At 42.0% G+C, this 17815-nt stretch overlaps 1 protein-coding gene and 1 long non-coding RNA gene across 2 annotated transcripts; one reads left to right on the top strand and one right to left on the bottom strand.

Annotated features, from left to right (window-relative positions):
• Positions 1 to 1438: 1438 nt before the first annotated feature.
• On the top strand, positions 1439 to 17815 carry tlcd4b (TLC domain containing 4b). Its single transcript, XM_051387332.1, has 7 exons — positions 1439 to 1791; positions 4903 to 5055; positions 7131 to 7220; positions 11468 to 11526; positions 12636 to 12730; positions 12852 to 12925; positions 13023 to 17815. Exons 2-7 carry the CDS (start codon positions 4910 to 4912, stop codon positions 13369 to 13371), a joined length of 813 nt encoding a protein of 270 aa, XP_051243292.1. The 5' UTR covers positions 1439 to 1791; positions 4903 to 4909; the 3' UTR covers positions 13372 to 17815.
• Positions 5815 to 7200, bottom strand: LOC127355977 (uncharacterized). Its single transcript, XR_007881876.1, has 2 exons — positions 7064 to 7200; positions 5815 to 6969 (listed from the first exon to the last, which is right to left on the bottom strand). It is a non-coding gene; the product is annotated as an uncharacterized LOC127355977 (long non-coding RNA).

Raw genomic sequence — 17815 nt, 5'->3', positions numbered from 1 at the left:
ATACTCAACTTGGCTACTTTTGCCAACTGACAGGAGGCCAGGGGCCAGATAATAAACAAACTTTAATGATATTTGTCAGATAAAATGAATAAACTTTAGGATCGTTACTGTGGCAGAATAAGACAACTTTAAAGTTGTAATCCTGACTTTTATTATGGCGAGAACAATGCACTGAAGTTAGTTATGATATGAGCAACGTGCATTGCGCAACTGTCATTTGGCAAGTTAAACCCAGTGTGAGGGCGAAGAGTAAAGGCAGACTTATCTTTCCGTTTTTCATTGAATTGCCCTAACAGGTAAATCCAGCCATAGCAGGCCTGCACAGCTCAGGTATGTGTGAACTTCCCAATTAACAGCCAGTGGACATTATTGAACATTTACTGATTTGTATAAACAAACAAGTCAGATGGCCACTCTGCACTTAGTTGAGTATCACTGCTGTATAGTTTAAGAATTTGGGTTGGTTAGCAGTCATTGCATTATGATACAAAGATCAATTATCAAACATGGGAGACACAAGCTTGAGCTGTGTAATCACTCAGACAGAGACCACAATGTGTACAACGTATTACATTTGTGTGGTAATGGGGGGCAGCAGTGAGCAGTCGGGTCAATTCTCCATTAGAGTGAATGGTATTGTTTTTTTATTGGAGCCAGTGGAGCTCCCCCTGCTGGCCTTTACATAGAATGCAGGTTTAAGACACTTCTTTGTTGGCGTCACTTTTCAGACCTGGAAGCTCTGTCCATTATTTATACTGTTAATGATTGGTACAGGGACTTGCAGGGGACTTGGCTTGGGAACTGGAGGGTTGCTGGTTCAATTCCAGGACGAACCCCAGTATGGAGTGTGGACTGGTAGCTGGAGAGGCGCCACCTCCTGGCCACTGCCTAGGTGCCTTTGAGTTAACGCACCTTCCCCCGCCCCCCCTTTAACTGCTCCTGGAGCACTGCCACATTTGCATGCCTATAAGCCGTGTGTGCATGATTGTATTTGGAGCTTATGCTGTAAAAATACTGAGCGCAAAATAATTTCCCCATTGGGGATTAATAAAGTAAATCCTCTTAGAAATCGTATTCTTCTTGTATGGCGATGCAGTTCTAGTGCAGATTGATTTTTAAAGTTTGCCTCATAATGATAATATGGTGGACAGAAATTTAGAAATTTAATTAAAGCGAGTTTGAAGAGTCAATATTTTTATATCATATGGAAATTGAATGGAACCCACCGGATTCCTGAAACAGTAGAAAGGTACATTACATTTTCTGATTAGATGTTAAATAATATTTAGTAGTAAATGAGCTACGTCTCTCCCCAAAACCGTGTTCACTACCTATATTATCAAGTTATCATCAATCCTATTGCAATGTGGCCTTTGTTCCTCGTGGGTGTAGCCAGTGCCAAGGGGGGGGGCGTGTGCACGAAAGGGGGGTGGGTACGTGTCGACGTCACCGGTTGGTCCTTACTGTCAACGCCAAAATAAAACGAGTAAAAAAAACTTTTCTTTCGGATTCATAAGTAGAAACACATGGCAGCGAAGAAACAAGGCTGCGAGTAAAGGCCCCTTTATCTCCGCGCTGTTATGGTTGCTGGGGCTCGGCATTGTTCGCGTAGCAGAGGAGGCTCTTTTTTTTCTCTCCTCTCTTTCTTTCCTGGGGGTCGCACAGCGAGAGCCAGCAGGCTGTATCAGTTTAGCCGACTTGCTAGCTAACGTCAAGTTGTAAGAAAAGTGGAGAAGACGGCGGCTAAACGGGAGCTTATCCGCCTACACAGACCTATGCGACGGATAGCAGGTAACAGAGCTCCCCCCCTTACTGCTTCCAGCCATATCAGATACACTGTACCGTCCGTGGGTTTTATCTTACACAATTTAAGATGTTTTGTTGTTGTGTTTAACCGTACACAATCTTGGTACTGCAACAGCTCGGTGGCAGCGGTATATGTAGCAGCCCCTTTTCAGCTTTTAGCCGACAACTTTGCTCCATAAAATCCGTGGTGTTGGCAACCGGCTCGGCTTCTTGTTACAGCTCGTTCAACGCCTGCATGGTTTGTATTATAAAACAGTGGTTACCCAGTGATAATGCGGCCGATAGTCGCGGCATCTGACACGGTGCTCGACACACAATAATAAGCACTAACTGCCTGTTTTACTCTGCATATCCACCCACTGCACAGCACAATGGTAGTGGACTTACATGAAGGGGTTATGGGTAGCCCGTTACTGTTACATGTAGCCTTTACTTTGGACTGCCCACGCCAGTTGTTATTGTGCACAATACTCCAAAGAAATCACAGGAGGGAGCGTCTGTGTATTGCAGAGCCTTTTGTGTGCTAACATGCAAACATCTCAATCAGCTCAAAACGGCAATAAATCACCATTTTATGTATCAGTGTTCATACCATGACCCGAAACCTGCCTGCACAGATTGGTGAGAACCAGGCTGGCCAACGATTGTGCCTGAAGCTACAGAGCGAGTCAAACCCATTGGTCTTGTGTAGCAATGCGGTAGACAGAGGCCGGTTTAGATTTCCAAAGGAACAGGGGAAATTGAACCGCTATTATTTATGTTTGGTCGATATGTCACGGGGTCACGGCTTGCTGACAGCAGCAGGATAGTCCAGTGGAACAAGGTCAAACGTGGACCGGCGGAGCACCTCTACTGTCCGGGTTGTCAACCGCAGTGAGGAGGCTCTGTAGCTGCTCCTTCCCATGGGACAGTGTGAACCAGCCTGTCAGGTGAAGAATGCCAATGAATTATTCAGGCTCATGCTGCATATGATCAACGTGGCCCAGGAATGTGCAAAGCTGCTCCCAGGGACAATAAGAGGCTCTCAGTGTGGTGTGGCTCCTCCAAGAAGAATTGCCCGCCTCAGATTCCCTGTTGAACATGCCAGGTTCTGGTGAATGGGGCATTGGGAGGCTGGGTGTGGAGTAGGAGTTGCACTTCTCGCAGCTGCTTTGGTTGGTCATCCTATCTATTGGGATCCATTTTGAAGTTGATTCTGCAGATGTGTCCAAAGCTCAAGTGGAAGATTGCCTCTGGTGGCCTCCGAGCAAAGCTGTAATCTCCATGGCAGTGATTAAATTGATGGGTTTTGCTTGTTCCACTTTGTCTTGAGGTGCTTTGTTGTTGTTGTTTTTTCAGCGGCTTGTTATTGTGCTTTGTTTTATGGAACAGTATGTATGCATGACACTGGACATATAAGTAAAAATAGAACTTTATGTAGGCTACATGCCTTAAGAGTCACGTGCTTCCCCGAGGCAAAATTACTCTGCCCTGACAAAATATGTGGCTACACTATATTAGGGTCTACCTTTGTTTGTAATAATCTTTACCTTGCACAATCCTAATCGCAAGCTCTCCAGGAATAAGTGGTTTTAAATGACTTGCATAATTCCTGTGGTCAAATCAGAATTACAATGCATTTTTCAGGCCAGAGTCCAGACCAGTGTAGACGGAGTATGTTGTAACTGAAGCACAAATGAGAGGTCACGATGATGATGCACTTTAGCCTTCTTAGTGAGTTTTTTTGGTCTCTTTTTATTCTTAATGTTGCAGGTCTATAGATATGGTTTTGCTGTAATTGCTGTTGTACTAGACGGAAAAGCGCAAGCTGAGCAACCAGGCCAAATAATGATTTTTGTATGCAGCAAAATAAAAATGGGAAAACACTCAAAAGCTGCTAGCAATGTCAGTATTTCTAGTCCTCAGTACAAATGTAGTGATACAATTCGCTAAGACTACTGTACTTGCTCTTGGGAATGAGGCCAGTGAGTTGTTGATGCTCCGGCACGACCCTGAGACATCCGGTGGCTCAGAACCGAGTCGCTCTTGAACATAAGCAGCTCAGAAAAAGCGATAAGATTACAGCTGCGCTATAATGGCAATCTACAGTGAATGCAGAAAGGACTTTGTGGACTCGAAGATTAATTTCCTCCTCTTTTCCTTTATTTAACCGTGCCTGAAAGACACCATTTTGAACCATCAGTTTTTCCTGCTTTTGCAAACACAGTGCTGTTTCAGTCCATGTCCGCTGATTGCCTGTGATATGACAAGACAGGACTCTAGTTTGTTGACCTGAGTGAGTAAACAGATCTCTTCAGTTAGTGTGTATACTGTGGATGTGCATGTTTACAGTCAATAGTTTGCACGTCTACATCCAGGATCTGTGTTGGTTCTCATTAGTTTCAGTTTGTATTAGTTCACCCCTTCAGCTCCTCTGTTCCTGGATAATACTACCAACACTTAAATCTGTGAGTTAAATCAGAGCAGCAGCAATTGGGGAAAACTTAAACCTACATATGTGAAAAATAAAGAGCATTACTGAAGTAAGCTACAGCTTGTTACACAGTCTTCCACAGCCTCATGAGCTGAACCCATTGCTTCATCTTGACAATCCCCTTTTCTTTCCTCGCTCAGCCTTTGTTTTCTCCTCTGGGATTTTTGGTGTGTCTCAAACAACTCACTGTAATCCCCTTGCAAAATATGCATAATAATGCAGACCTTTTATTTCCGAAGCTAAATGCTGTGCTACGCACTGTATTCACAACACCCGATAACTTTTTTTCTCTTTTTGCCACTCTGTATTTTTCCTTGCCTTTCATCTTCTCTCCCCCCTCTGCCCTGCTTGTCTAAAGCTTTCATGTCACTTGCATTAGACAGACCATGTCTTCAGCTTATATTTTTGTCCCTTCTGTCTCTTTCCCTTTCTCCTTTTCTTTGTGGACTGGATGAACCACACAGGGTGCCGCTTCACCCTCTCACCACCGCTGCCACCTTACTTTCTCCTCTGGTGCTGCCCTAGATGACTGACAGTCATCGATTGAACCTGTCCATGTGTATCACCCTCTCTGTATCCTGCCCCCACCCGTCCCTTCCTGTCTCCTCCCTTGTTGTGTTTAGGTGAGTGATGGAGACGAGAGAGTTGACTGTGGTAGCTGGCAGCTTCGTGGGTTTCCAGCTTCTCTTCTCAGTGGCAAGCCCACTGCTCTCCTACGCCATCACACCGGGTTATGGACAGCAGCCTTCCACCAAGCTTACTGAGTGGAACTCAAGGTGTGTAACAGGAAGCCTCAACTTCCCCTGCTGTAGGCAGACCTTTTCTCATAAGCACCTAACCTGTCAATGCTCTGGCAGTTTCATCTTGGTACCATGTTGAAGCCTTTTTTGTTAAATACTGTGCCACATGTCTTTTACTATAGCTCTCTACCAAAGGTTATTGTGTTTTTATATGATTGGTTGCATCACAATAAACATAGTCAGCCAAGCTAGCCAGAAAAATCATAGATTTCAAAATTTGGGAAACTCTTTCTGTGTCTGGAGGTAAAAAAAAATCCACATATTAGTACTAAAGTTTGTTTAATCCATACAAAAATCAAAGTGTAAAAACATTAGTTCACCATTATATGGGCGGTTGTGTGACAGACTGTTGGCTGGGAACATTGACAGGGAACCAGTGGAGACACCAGGCAGTACTGGTTCCTGCCAAGAAATATAACACAACAGTAAATTCTAAAAATTTGATTTATCGTGTTAATTAGTGAGTGTTAGAATTGCTGGTAGGTGGATTTTGTTACCTACAGACACAGCATACATAGCTGACATAGCTAGATCCAGTTGGATTTCAGGGTCCGAAACTGTGAACATAGTGTTGAATATTAAGATCTCTAATGCTTTGCACACTCTTGGTCTTTTGGGGGTCCAGGTGTTGGAGTTCTAAATCAAAATAAGAAACACTGTCCCTTACAATATCTGAAAATGTTCACAGAAATACTAGATTTGTTTCTCTCAGTTATTGGACACGACAGACTTGAGTGTATGTAAACCCACCAGCATTTTGTTGTTTATTTGTTTCATATTTACTGTTTCTTTGACACATACACTTTTATAAAAAGCATTCAAAATTTTCAAATGGTTTTGCAGATAGCCCTGTACATCCACTGAGATACACCTCCTTTCAAAAGTATTGTTGTATAACATTGCAAAGGTTTGACATGCCGATAAACCTGACCTCTGTTAAGCAAACACCAGTGTATTTGGTGAAACAGCTCTGTTGAGGTGGACCTTAATATGATTCATCATTCCACGCAACTACAGCAGTGATGTGAACAGCTGGTGGAGCACAGAGAAGTTTTAAGTTTCAAGGAGAAGCCTCAGGGGTGAAGTTCAGAGGGCAGTAATCTGTAGTTGCATAACATCTTTCATTTAGTTATTGGTTATCTGTCAGTAGTCACAGATAACCCTTCATTCATACAACTCTGGTTTACATTAGCCATTCTGTCCACAAGTACGTGTTGTACCAACCAAAGAACAGTCCAAAACAAGTCAAAGGCCAGGCACTGATGGTTCACTTCAGAGCGGCCTGCTGTTGTGTAACAGCTCAGCTCTCAGTGTGTCAGTATGTTGTTTATGTAACCATGACTTAAGTGCACGAAGAGGAGGGAGAAAGCATTTCCAAAGGAAGAGCATGTCTAGTATTGAACGCATCTGCATAATTTATTAATTTCTTTATCTGTTCCCCTTGTCTGTTTTTTTTATCTGTTCCCTCTTCCTTTGTAAATTATTTAGTTTTTACGAAAATAATTCCAATACAAACACAAGTAGCAGAGAGTGCCTGTGATATTTGTAACGTATCCTAAACAGACGGTGATATTGACACACTGTTTTACCAACTTCCTTTAGCCAAGTTCCTCTGTAACTGTTCCATTTTTAGACTCTTCAGTCTGATTCAGCAGTAATAATGGACTCATCCACTCATACAGTAGTTGATCTGTAGACCCATTCTTGGCAAGGGCTCAGGCCAGCAGCTGCAGCCTGTGGACAGAGTCTGCCATACCCCAGACACTGCATAGTGACAGAGGAGGAACTGTGATTCTGGTAGAGGAGAGATAAGGGGCCACTGGACCTCTGGAGTATCTCTTCAGTGGCCTAGATAACCGCTCCAAAGGTCAGGGCTATGCTGTATCAGGCCTGATAAAGAAGAAGTTAGACTCACATAGACACAGGGGATAACATAGATGTAATTACAGACTGTATACAAGCAGAGACACAAAGATTTCCTTACCTAAAATTCCTGTTAGCCTGTCATCATGTTTACTACTTCTTCATCTTATATATGTGTCCATCTTCAGGTTGGTTTCAACTGTGCACGCGCTGATTGTGGGGTTGTTCTGTCTGTACATCCTGTGGTTCGACGATGCGGTCAACGCCAACCCCGTCTGGTAAGAGGAACAGAAAGAAAAACTAATTCTAATATAGTGAAATGAGGCTGGAGAATGTGTGACGTGCAAATACATACGACCCTATACACCCCCATAAACACAAAAGCAAGGCTGATGGAAAAGGCAAAATACTGACGTTATGTCCCTGTCATTTTGGCAGGCTGAACAAAAAAAAAAAAAGGTAGTGTGAATGCTTTGGGCGCTTTTAGGGGAAACCTGTCTTCTCACATCTGCCTTTTCAGACTGGCAGCCATGTCTGGCTCACAAGGGAAGGGAGGAAACAGATGAAGGGATGAAGATGGGAGGTGGGTGGTAGTGAAGGATCGTCAGGGTTGGTAGTTAATACCCTTGGAGAGATGACGATGGCGTTCTCTTCATCAGAATGAAAGAGGGAAGAGGAAAGGATGGATCTAATGTGTCAGTGGAGTCTCCAGAGAGTTGTAGATTCAGTGGATTTAGCCTTTGATTATTGTCTTTACTGTCTTCTCTCTGTCTTCCGCTCTGCTACTGCTGACTGTGCATTTGCATCAATGAATCCTAAAATGGAGAAATGGTAATTTCCCTCCCCACTTCTTTCTCCTTTCTAATCTCTCAATCAGTCTTTTTAAAACATTTCTCCCCAGCTTTCTGTCTTTCTGTCTCTCACTTCTCCCTCATATTCTTACAACACTCATTCCTTCCTTCTCCCCTTCTCTCTCTTCTTTCTCTCTTCCTTTTGCCTCTGTTTCACTTCCTCTCTGGTTTACCAACAGACTAGAATCCTACCAACAAGGCTCCTTTTCATAGCAAACAACAGCAGCCTAGTCCTCCCCCCCCCTCCCCTCTCCCCTCGCTCCCTCGCTCTCTCTCTCCTTGTAGACCCCCTCCCTCCTCCACCCCCCGCCACCACACACCACTTCCATGAGCCTCCTGCCTCTAGCTGTCCGTTGTACCCCACGTCTCTGGCTGTCGAATCAATGCAACACACCTCCCTCGCTCTTATTGTCTCCATGTCGGCCCCGGCCAGCGTTGCTGATGGAGCGAAAAAGGGGAGGAAAAAAGAAAGTGGGGGTGGGGGGTCAAGAGGGAGGCTGAAAGATGGGGGGGGCTCCCAGCCTCCCTCCTCCTCCTACCAATCTTCCTCTGCTGAGTGTTCAGGTGCTTAGTATCTTAGCCCTCCACCCCAAGCCTCTTTGTCTTTACATACATTTTTTGTGACAGGATTTAATAAATTTTTTTTTTTCCCGTCACATAATTTCCTTCAGCTCCCATGAGGAAAAGGTGATTTCTTTGTGCAAATAGTTTCTGTATGATGTAATACTGGTGCCCCAACTTAAGCCTTGCTATGTCTTTTGTTGATTTTCTCACCAAACTCCCTTCACCCACAATCCCCAGCAGTATCCTAATGCCTTAAAGCTCACCTTGTTGCAACACCGGAGTGGCGCAAGCATAAATTCTCCAGTCAATCTGATTGTATTACAACATCATTAAGACCTGTCACACAGCAGCATTGTTTTCTCTGCCGTTCTCACCAGTGCCAGAGTGGCCAGAGCCATATTGTTAGAAACCTGCATTGTTTTCAGCTGCTGCTCAGGCTCTTTTAGTGTGTCACTCTTGCAGGCAGCGGGGCCGAGGCTGTTATCATAATCCATTCAGTTAACAAACACTGTGTCTGACTGCCCCACCTCTGCTACATTTCTTTGATTGGCTTATCTGGACTTGAACTTAACATGTGCAGGGACATCTGAGGAGAATGAGAGAACAAATGTCAGGGTGCTGAGTTGAGGTCAATCTGGTTTAGACACCTAAAGTTTTCCAGCACACTTTTATCACTTTCCAAGTCAACATTGAAGACATTGGGACACATGCAAGAACATAGTAAATTCCACCTGTTTTATTAAGGGGTGTGCGTTTGTGAACTACGATCATTTGAATAACAGATGCCTGCAAATTGCTATATGTTCTGCTCCATTTGTGCACAAGTTTAAAGGACCAGTGTTAGTACCCAGTGTTAGTTCACCCTCCGCTTCCAAATGCAAAGGAGAAACTACGGTGGCCGCGAAACTCGCCAAAAACGTCTTTATCTAGAACCAGTGTTTGTTTTGTCCGTTCTGGGCTACTGTAGAAACATGGTGGGTCAACATGTTGGACTCCACAGAAGGCAACCCGCAGCGTCTGTAGATAAAAACGGCTCATTCTAAGGTAAACACAACGATTGCTATTGTCAGGTGATTACATACTAATGAAAACATACCTATGCGTTTAATTTACAAAAATGTTAACCAAGACCTACATTTCATGCATCGGCACACAAAATTGTCAGTAGTTATATGAAAGCACACACAAAAAAAGCGGAATTATTACTACAGCTGTCAACACCATGTCATCACAGAGCAGTACCAGGACAGGATTTGTCAGAACTAGTTTTCCAGTCATGGAGACATCTGGAAATTGATTAAAATAACCAAATATCCTGAAAATAATTCCACTTGATTTGAACGGTCATTGGCTATGTCATCATTAAAGGAAAGCTGTAGCAAACTGCAGTCAATTCACTGGAGACTGCAGCAGAAAATTCAGCTGTGGTGACAACAGTCAAGTGCACAAAGCTAACAGAGTGTGCCATTAACACTGACCATCCCCCTGTAATGAACACACTGACACACTGCAGTTAAATGTGGTAATACTGGGCCCACCGGTAAAGTACATGTCCTGTATTGCCAAGAAAAACTCCTGGAAAATGTTGTGGACAGGTCCTGCAAAATTGTTTCTTACAGAGTGAGATGGCTGAAAGTTTATATGACTGAACGCATTTAAACTCTTAATTCATTGAGAGCTAGGCTTTATAATCTGTATAGCCTATATGCTATTATAATTGTTTCCCTGTAGACTCTCTGGAAATGAGTCGTAGGCCTGGACCACTTAAGATTTTTTATTAAATAAAATGAGTGAATGTTGAAGTTCTTTTAAATGATTGGTACGTGCCACTTAAGAGCAAATCTGTTCACGAGTGGTTCTTGCATGAGGCCCATTGAGTCAGGGCTAATAATTGTAGCACTCCCTGTGTAAAAGGCTCCCCTTCTCTTTCTAGGCCAAATTCCAGTCAGTTCACCATACACTGAGAGTGGAGCGTGGGTTCACTGTACATTTAATTAACTGAAGCTGGATCACGCTGATGTGATTATCAAGAAGCCTTTGGACTCTGTGACAGCAGCCTGCAGACTCTCTGACAATCCCACTATCAGTTAGGTTGGGTGTTATCCAAGCTCATATTTGCTCGCTGCTTTTCTGTTTAAGTGCAGTGGTAAAGTGATACAACTGATCAGTTAACAGCAGGCGTGCACTCTTGTGAAACATACATTAGATTAGATACACAATCCGAGAGAAAGCGAGCCGATGAGAAATTCCCGATTGACACTGAGTTGCATACAAAGTTGCTTGTTCAAGACATGTAAAACAAATCGAGTAAGCATATTTTCATATAACTTCTATAGACTCTTAGACTCTGGAGTGCTTATACTAAAGGTAGATGGTGTGCTGAACTACCTCAGGCAAAATTTGGAGGATAGAAGTTAAAGGCTTAAAGCTAAGGGTCATCTGTTGGGTAAAGTGAGCCATCATACAAGCAGGTGCGTGCGTGTGCGTGCGTGTGTGTGTGTCAGCGCATGAGCTTTTGAGTGTGTATGTTTATACAGTATGTGTGTTGTGGGGTTCTGTTACACAAGCATTCAGACAGTCATTCGCTATACGATACCTGTGACTGATACCAGGATCGGATGACTATTGAAGTAGAGACACCTTCATTCTTATTTTGAACAGATGTTATTTGCGAGGACACCTAACGGTCACCAGAGCACGTCATGGCTCTGTTAACTGAACTACTGTTTACTGTTTATTCAGAAAAAAAGACTGAACAACATATTAGAATATCAATGTTACTGACAAACAACATGCTGTTATTATTAATCAAGACGTAACGACGTACAAGAGTATCACAGCAAGCTCCTCAACATTAGGCAATCATTAGACAATCAACCTTGACTGACCTTGCATGGTTAGTGAGTTAGCTACATTAATTAGTTTGCAAAATTGCATCATGTTCTCTTTACAGAAGTAGATTAATGATCAGAGGAGCACAGTGTGAGTGCTTTAGATTTTTCTGGAATAGCAAGTAGCTTCCACCTCTTCCCCCTTTCTTTATCTTAAGGGTTGTACTGTTACAGCTGTGTTGAAAGGACTTTTACAATGTGTTCTTTGCTGTTCCACAGGGGTGACCCCAGTCTCGTCAAACTAAATGTAGCCATAACCTGTGGTTACCTCCTTTATGGTGAGCTATTTTTGTTTGTTTGATCATTTCTTCCAGTATGCAGTCCACATGGCAGTCGGCCAATGTTTAGTGTTAATGCAGAAAGGAAAAGGACTTTAATATAAAATAAGTTGATTATTGTTAGCAACACTAAGGCCAGGGTTGTCATTAACAGCCTTGTTGGCTATAAAAAGACACGTGGCAATCTGCACTTTGGTATGGGAATATACAGATGCATTGATTAAAAAAAAAAAAAAAACTTGCAAAAGTTTTAAATGTACTCAAATGTAAATGTACAAATTTTATATTTTTAACCTTTTGGTATTTGATTCACCACTGGTACAGTTGCTGCTCTTTGAAATAAGTTAATTATAGTTACAAACATCAGTGTTTGTTTTAGATTGAATGCTTTGTCAGAAAGTGCTGGTCGGTATGACCACAAATTTGTATCATGATTATTTTTAAGATTCTGGATTAACAGTATATCAAGTTTTTCTTTTTGTTTAGTGTTTTTGTATGACAGGCCCTTTTATGTAGGTTTGTATAGGCTTATTTTACTGTCAGGAGTACACAGAATATAAAAAAACGTCCATATATTTATGTGTATACTGAAGGCTTTGATTACTGTAGGGATTTCTTGGCCCCACAGTGATGCATTGTATGAAGGAATCAGAATGTAAACAATTTTATTGTGCAAACTGCAATGTAGTAAAAACAGAACTTAAAAATAAAAAAGATGCGCCAACAATTTTAATATTGCTCCCTTTTCAAAACAAGATATTTAAAAAATGATTATATAAGCACTGTAAACTGACACAAGTATATAAGAGATGTTTTGCAAATGTTCAGCTATGCACCGGTATGGTGGTAGTTAATGTATGTGTGCAAATGTATTTAATATGTCAAAAGGCACAGTATAAGTCAGAAAATGTGTAACCCTGTATACCTGACTCAGACGATTTAAGAAGTTGGGTTCTTCCTACAGATGTTTTCTACATTTTCAGCACTGGTTGTTCTTCGTTGCTCTTTGCCTATTAAAGGCAGTTGTGTACATAACCATCCTGCTAGTCAAACAGACGTATCAATTTTCCATTTTGCTTTCTGACCAACCTGTCCTCCCTGTCCTCTAGACCTTGTGCTGCTTGCATGTAACTGGAGCACTATGGGGGACAGCTTTTTTCTCTGTCACCACTTGGCGGCGCTCTATGCATATGGATATGTGCTGGTGAGTCACTCTTCAAGACCCAGAGTGAATAGACTTTGAATAGCAGTTTGAGACACTGGATTATACCTGTAACACAATGTATTCATGTCATTTTGCTTGTCTGTGTGCTTGTTCATTCCAGACACGTGGCGTGCTTCCATACTTTGCCAACTTTCGTCTCATTTCAGAGTTGTCCACACCATTTGTGAACCAAAGGTGAGTCAGCTCTATTAATGAATAATTCACCCTCTGTTTAACCATATGGCTGACATTGCTTCCACTCTGACATTTCTTAATCATCCTCCCCCTCCAGGTGGTTCTTTGAGGCATTAAAGTACCCTCGCTCACACCGGCTAGTGGTGTTAAACGGCATTGCAATGGCGGTGGTGTTTTTCCTGGTACGCATTGCCGTCATGCCGTCTTACTGGGCCAGTGTATTCGCCACCTTTGGCACTCAAGACTTTGAGAGGCTGGGCTTGGGTGCCCAGGTGGCCTGGATCACCTCCTGCATCGCCCTGGATATCTTAAACACAGTCTGGATGTATAAGATTGCCCGTGGCTGCTACAAGGTCATGACCGGGAGGGGAGGACGGAAGGCCAAGGAAGGAGCAGAGGCATCGTCTTCCTCAGATGGGAAGCATGTCAACAACCACACAGACTAAGGAGATGTAGAGCAAAGGATATGTAGACACAGACATAAGCAGGGAGGGAGGCTGGACATCCAGGAACCTCACAGCCTCTCTCTTTAGCTCTAGCCTCAGCGTCCCTCACAACCCCAGCCTTGAATCACCCCAATCTCAGCCCTTGATCTCCTTGTCGGCTAGTGGACTGGGCAAAGAGTCCTCGGGTTTTGACCCTGACACAGGACAAGGACACCGCTCGTTGACTCACTCAAGCACCAGCCTTTGCAGCCTCAGTATTTTCACTGACAGATCAGCATCCTGCTGGATGATAGCTTTCGGTCGCAGACAGCAAGGTAGAGCTCACAAGCACACTTTTAACTCTGTCACTCGCCTCTTCCGTCCCTACCATTCCCCTCTCATCTCCCCTCAGTCTCCTCTCATGCTCAACTTCAGCCAAAGCCCAATCCTCTGAAGTGCCTGTGAAAGACAGGAAAGCAATAATTGTGGAGGACTAAGATCTCCAAGTCTAACAGAGCTTAGCCCCTTCAGAAGACAACCATCTCTTGCTTGCTATTGCTCCCAAACGACTGGAGGCTCCTTCTGTTGTTCATACTCCGTCCACACTCGAGGAGACATGGCCCACAGAGTGACGAACTCTCACATCAGATCCATACAGTGTTTGTGAATCTATAGGGCTCTTGTCTTAAACTCATCAGACCTCACAAAAAGAGACAGAAAAAACACCATAATGCCTCTTCTACAGTATCACCTGCTGTGGCCTCCTTGTAACAAGTGGCACCTGCCTGTATCACCAGCCATGCCCCTCCAACCTCCTTACAATTTGGATTATGTATTTTAAAAAGAAACTAGGTATATGCATGCAGGAGAGAAAAACTCTCCAACATCCTTAGCTTCTCACATGACAATTCTGCCTTTTCAGTATTCATTGCGTTTGCATCACTGTGCTGTACTTTGCCCTCTTTATTCTCTTATTTTACAAAACCTGAAGTCGTAAGCAGTTACAGTAACTCATCTAATTCATATTACATCCATTGCAACCCTCTGCCTCACTGGATACTCCACCATCCAACTTGAACGTATGGTTTTGTTCTACCTCTCCCCCTGCCTTACAAAGACGTTGTCAATCCCTTAGTTGTGACATAGTTAACATTTTTGTTCTCTTTCTACTGTAAAGAAGGATTTTAGCCTTTAAGATATTTTCTGTTGTGATATCACTGATTCAGAGGAACTTCTTTCTCTCACTCTCTCTCTCTTTCCCTCTAACCGCCTTTAGAGCTTATCCCAGCCAATGCAGTGAAACAGAGCAGCATCGCATTTCTCACCCAACTGTGTCCACTCAGTGTATCTTTCTAGAGAAATTTTTATACTTCCATTAATTTCTTTTGGTTCTCAGTGACTTCTAAATGAGGAACGGAGCAGAAAACGTACACACACACACAAGTGCAAACTTTTTCTGCTCCATTCTTCAAGTTTGCACACGCAAAGCATATCGTGCAAACTATATACACTGTATTTGGTGCCCTTCTAAAACACTGACACGGTGCTCTTCTTTTGCAGATTGTCAGCAATAGGAATGCTAGCAATATGGCATTTTACAAAAGTTTCTAATATCTAATGAATTTGGTTGTTCCAGTCTGTGTCAACAATAGGCTGTCACTGTCAAAAGCAATGTGGCAATCTGCATGTTTTTTTGTTTTCTGTATAAACTGTATCATCACTATAGAGCATGGTAAGATTGACATATTTCTGTGATGCCTTAGTGAATAGTCAAGGTAGATGATTAACATCTAAATATTAATTGCATTAATCTAATGCTTAAAAGAGGTTTGTCTTCCAAAACAGTTTTTTGCCTTTGAGATAGTGAATGCATGCATTTTTGATTTTCTCCTCTCCCTGCATGTCTGTACAATATATACAGATACAGTGGTTGTGCAGATACCCTCTGCATACTGTATGGCTAACTGACTAATCATTGCCACATCATCCGTATGCCAGTCGACATTTCTTGGTTTTACAAATTCATTAATTCCTCTCGTAGTACAGTCTCCTGTTAACAGACGCTAAGAACTACATAGCTGATATCATGACAGACAGAGATACAAGAGGGTGTTTCATGTTTGGCTTTTGTCCCAAAACTAGAAATGAACTAAGGACAAGATCACGTGTTTACTCCTGTTTCCTTTTTGCTTAAAAGAGTACTCCTCCGATTTAGCATTACACTCCTGTAACATTGTCGCACTCACAAAGGACAATCCATGCAACACAGGCAGATATTTTAGCCAGGTTTTGATCCAAATGTGGTGCAAATTTTAACCGAATTGAAAAAAAAAAAAAATCTGCAAGAAAACTACCATTGTGTAGATATTTGGAATTGGTATATTACAGCTTTTTGCAATACTTTGAGGTTTGTTTGGGCTTTTTGTTGTTTTCGTTTTTTGATCATTTTTTTTAATCCGCATTTTCAATTTGTGCATAACAGCTGGATGGAAACATACATACCTTTTTTATGCCACAACGGTGTGTTAGACTAGTAGCAGCTAATGTGCAAATATGAGGAGCTGCTACAGAGGTCTGGTCACCCAGATCTTTTTTATTTTCAAACTTGTAGTTTTCAGCCCCAACTGATGCAGACTCAAGTGACATCACTTGAGGAAAATGATCAGCCACAAAAAGCTTTATACAACTTTTGAGACTTGTATACAGACTTTGATGTCTGAAATCGGTGGAGTTGCCCTTTAAGTCTTTATAGCTAGTTATAATAGTCTGAGAATGTCTGGTGGTGTTTTCACTGTGGAACTATAAAGCACACTCCCTGTGGAGCAATAACTCAGCGATCTCCTGTATTTCTGTCTGTCACCACAGAGGAGGGGCTACAGTATCTTGTGCCTTTACACAAATGGTGGATGTGATGCAGCCAGATTTGGATTAGCATGACCTTTCTAGTGTAATATCCAGTGACTATCTCCTGTGTATTCCATATGTATACTCTATGTATATATTTTTATAATCTGCCTGCACAATGATTAATCCGGCCAAGTATTATAATCCAAAGCTGATCCCTTTCGGGGAGCCTGTTTTGTGGTGATTTGTGCTCTCCTGAATACGGGGGTATGTCTCTATGAATGTTGTGATGAGTTATTTAGTGGCATTAAGATGAGCTCACAGTGTCCAAGGTGATGAGAATGAAAATCAATCTATATTTTTTGACATAAGCTCTTTAAGATATACAGGTAGTTGATGGTAAGGCTAACATCTCATTTCCTTGGCCTCCTAAACTCAAAGCTGTGAATAGTTGTGGAATAAAACTGTAATACCGTTGAGTCACGACACTAGAATGATTAGACTACAGTTTGGGAGACTTCCTAAAAACTGGCTGAGCAGTGATGCCAATACACTTGTTGTAGCAGCACCCTGTGCTTCTGGTTGAGTTTAGACTGAGACTACTCTCTGATGCAGGTCTCGTGCGCAAAATAAAAAACTACATATACAATGACAGTATGTTATACAAACAATGACAGTATGTTGCCTGGTTGTCTATGGACAGTTTTTTTTTTTTTTTTGTATTTGTAAGGGTTTTCTACAGAATATATTTCAAGACCTGATATTTGCTGTATCTCACACCCTGTGGCTGTTTGAAAACCGACAGAATGAATTAAAGATTGAGTTTAATGAGGCTGCTATTGTAAGGCCATGATCTGTATTGTATCAGGTTAGAACAACCATATTGCCTTTGTTTCTTTGGGGAGGCCAATGTTCATTATGTTATATAATGAATATATTTAAATAAATATAAAGGTATGTACAAATCTGTATATATCTGTGATCGAGTCTTGAAACCAGATGCACACTGTACTAAACTCTGTTTTGGTCCTATTTTGTTTTATTTGGATGACAGTATGTCATCTTCTGTACATTACAAAGCTGCAAGAATCTGGTTTTTCAACAGTGTATTCTGCCAGTCTTCTCAAGGTTACATGTGGTACTTAGGAACTAGTATTTTTGCCCCTTTTTTGTTCTGAAATACTTGATTTCAAGTTAAATCCTAGGTGTACGATGAAATAAAATTAACTGAATTTCAGTGTCACAAGGACGACAACATTTCTATTTGTTTAACAATGACTGGAAAAATTGCAAAGAAACTGATAATCAAAAACTTGCCAGTTTTTTTTCTTTTGAATGACTTGCCAGTGTGGCTTATGTTCCTTCTCTTTTTTTGTCTATTTTTATTTTGTCTTTTAATGCAATGCAATTTCTTGTTCTGATTTGTCTTTGTTTTCTGGAGATTTTAATGTGAAACAGCTTACACTACACACAGGCCTTAGGGTCCTTGTCTGAGCATTACCTTGTGACTCGGATTGTTGTCGTCTACAATGACCACTACTAATGATCATGTAACTGTAGTGCTGAAAGCTGAGACTTACTTGAAAGTGTTGCTCTTCAATAAAGTTGAAGACAAGAGAAA

The sequence above is a fragment of the Dicentrarchus labrax genome, unplaced genomic scaffold (assembly GCF_905237075.1).
Source record: "Dicentrarchus labrax unplaced genomic scaffold, dlabrax2021, whole genome shotgun sequence".
Taxonomy (NCBI): domain Eukaryota; kingdom Metazoa; phylum Chordata; class Actinopteri; family Moronidae; genus Dicentrarchus; species Dicentrarchus labrax.
This window is presented reverse-complemented; position numbering and strand designations above follow the sequence as displayed.

Excerpts from the sequence above, each read along its gene's own strand:
- tlcd4b (XM_051387332.1), top strand. The coding sequence starts at position 4,910 with ATGGAGACGAGAGAGTTGACTGTGGTAGCTGGCAGCTTCGTGGGTTTC. Across the intron at positions 11,527-12,635 it reads CTGTGGTTACCTCCTTTATG|ACCTTGTGCTGCTTGCATGT; the intron begins GTGAGCTATTTT and ends CCTGTCCTCTAG. Across the intron at positions 12,731-12,851 it reads ATGCATATGGATATGTGCTG|ACACGTGGCGTGCTTCCATA; the intron begins GTGAGTCACTCT and ends TGTTCATTCCAG.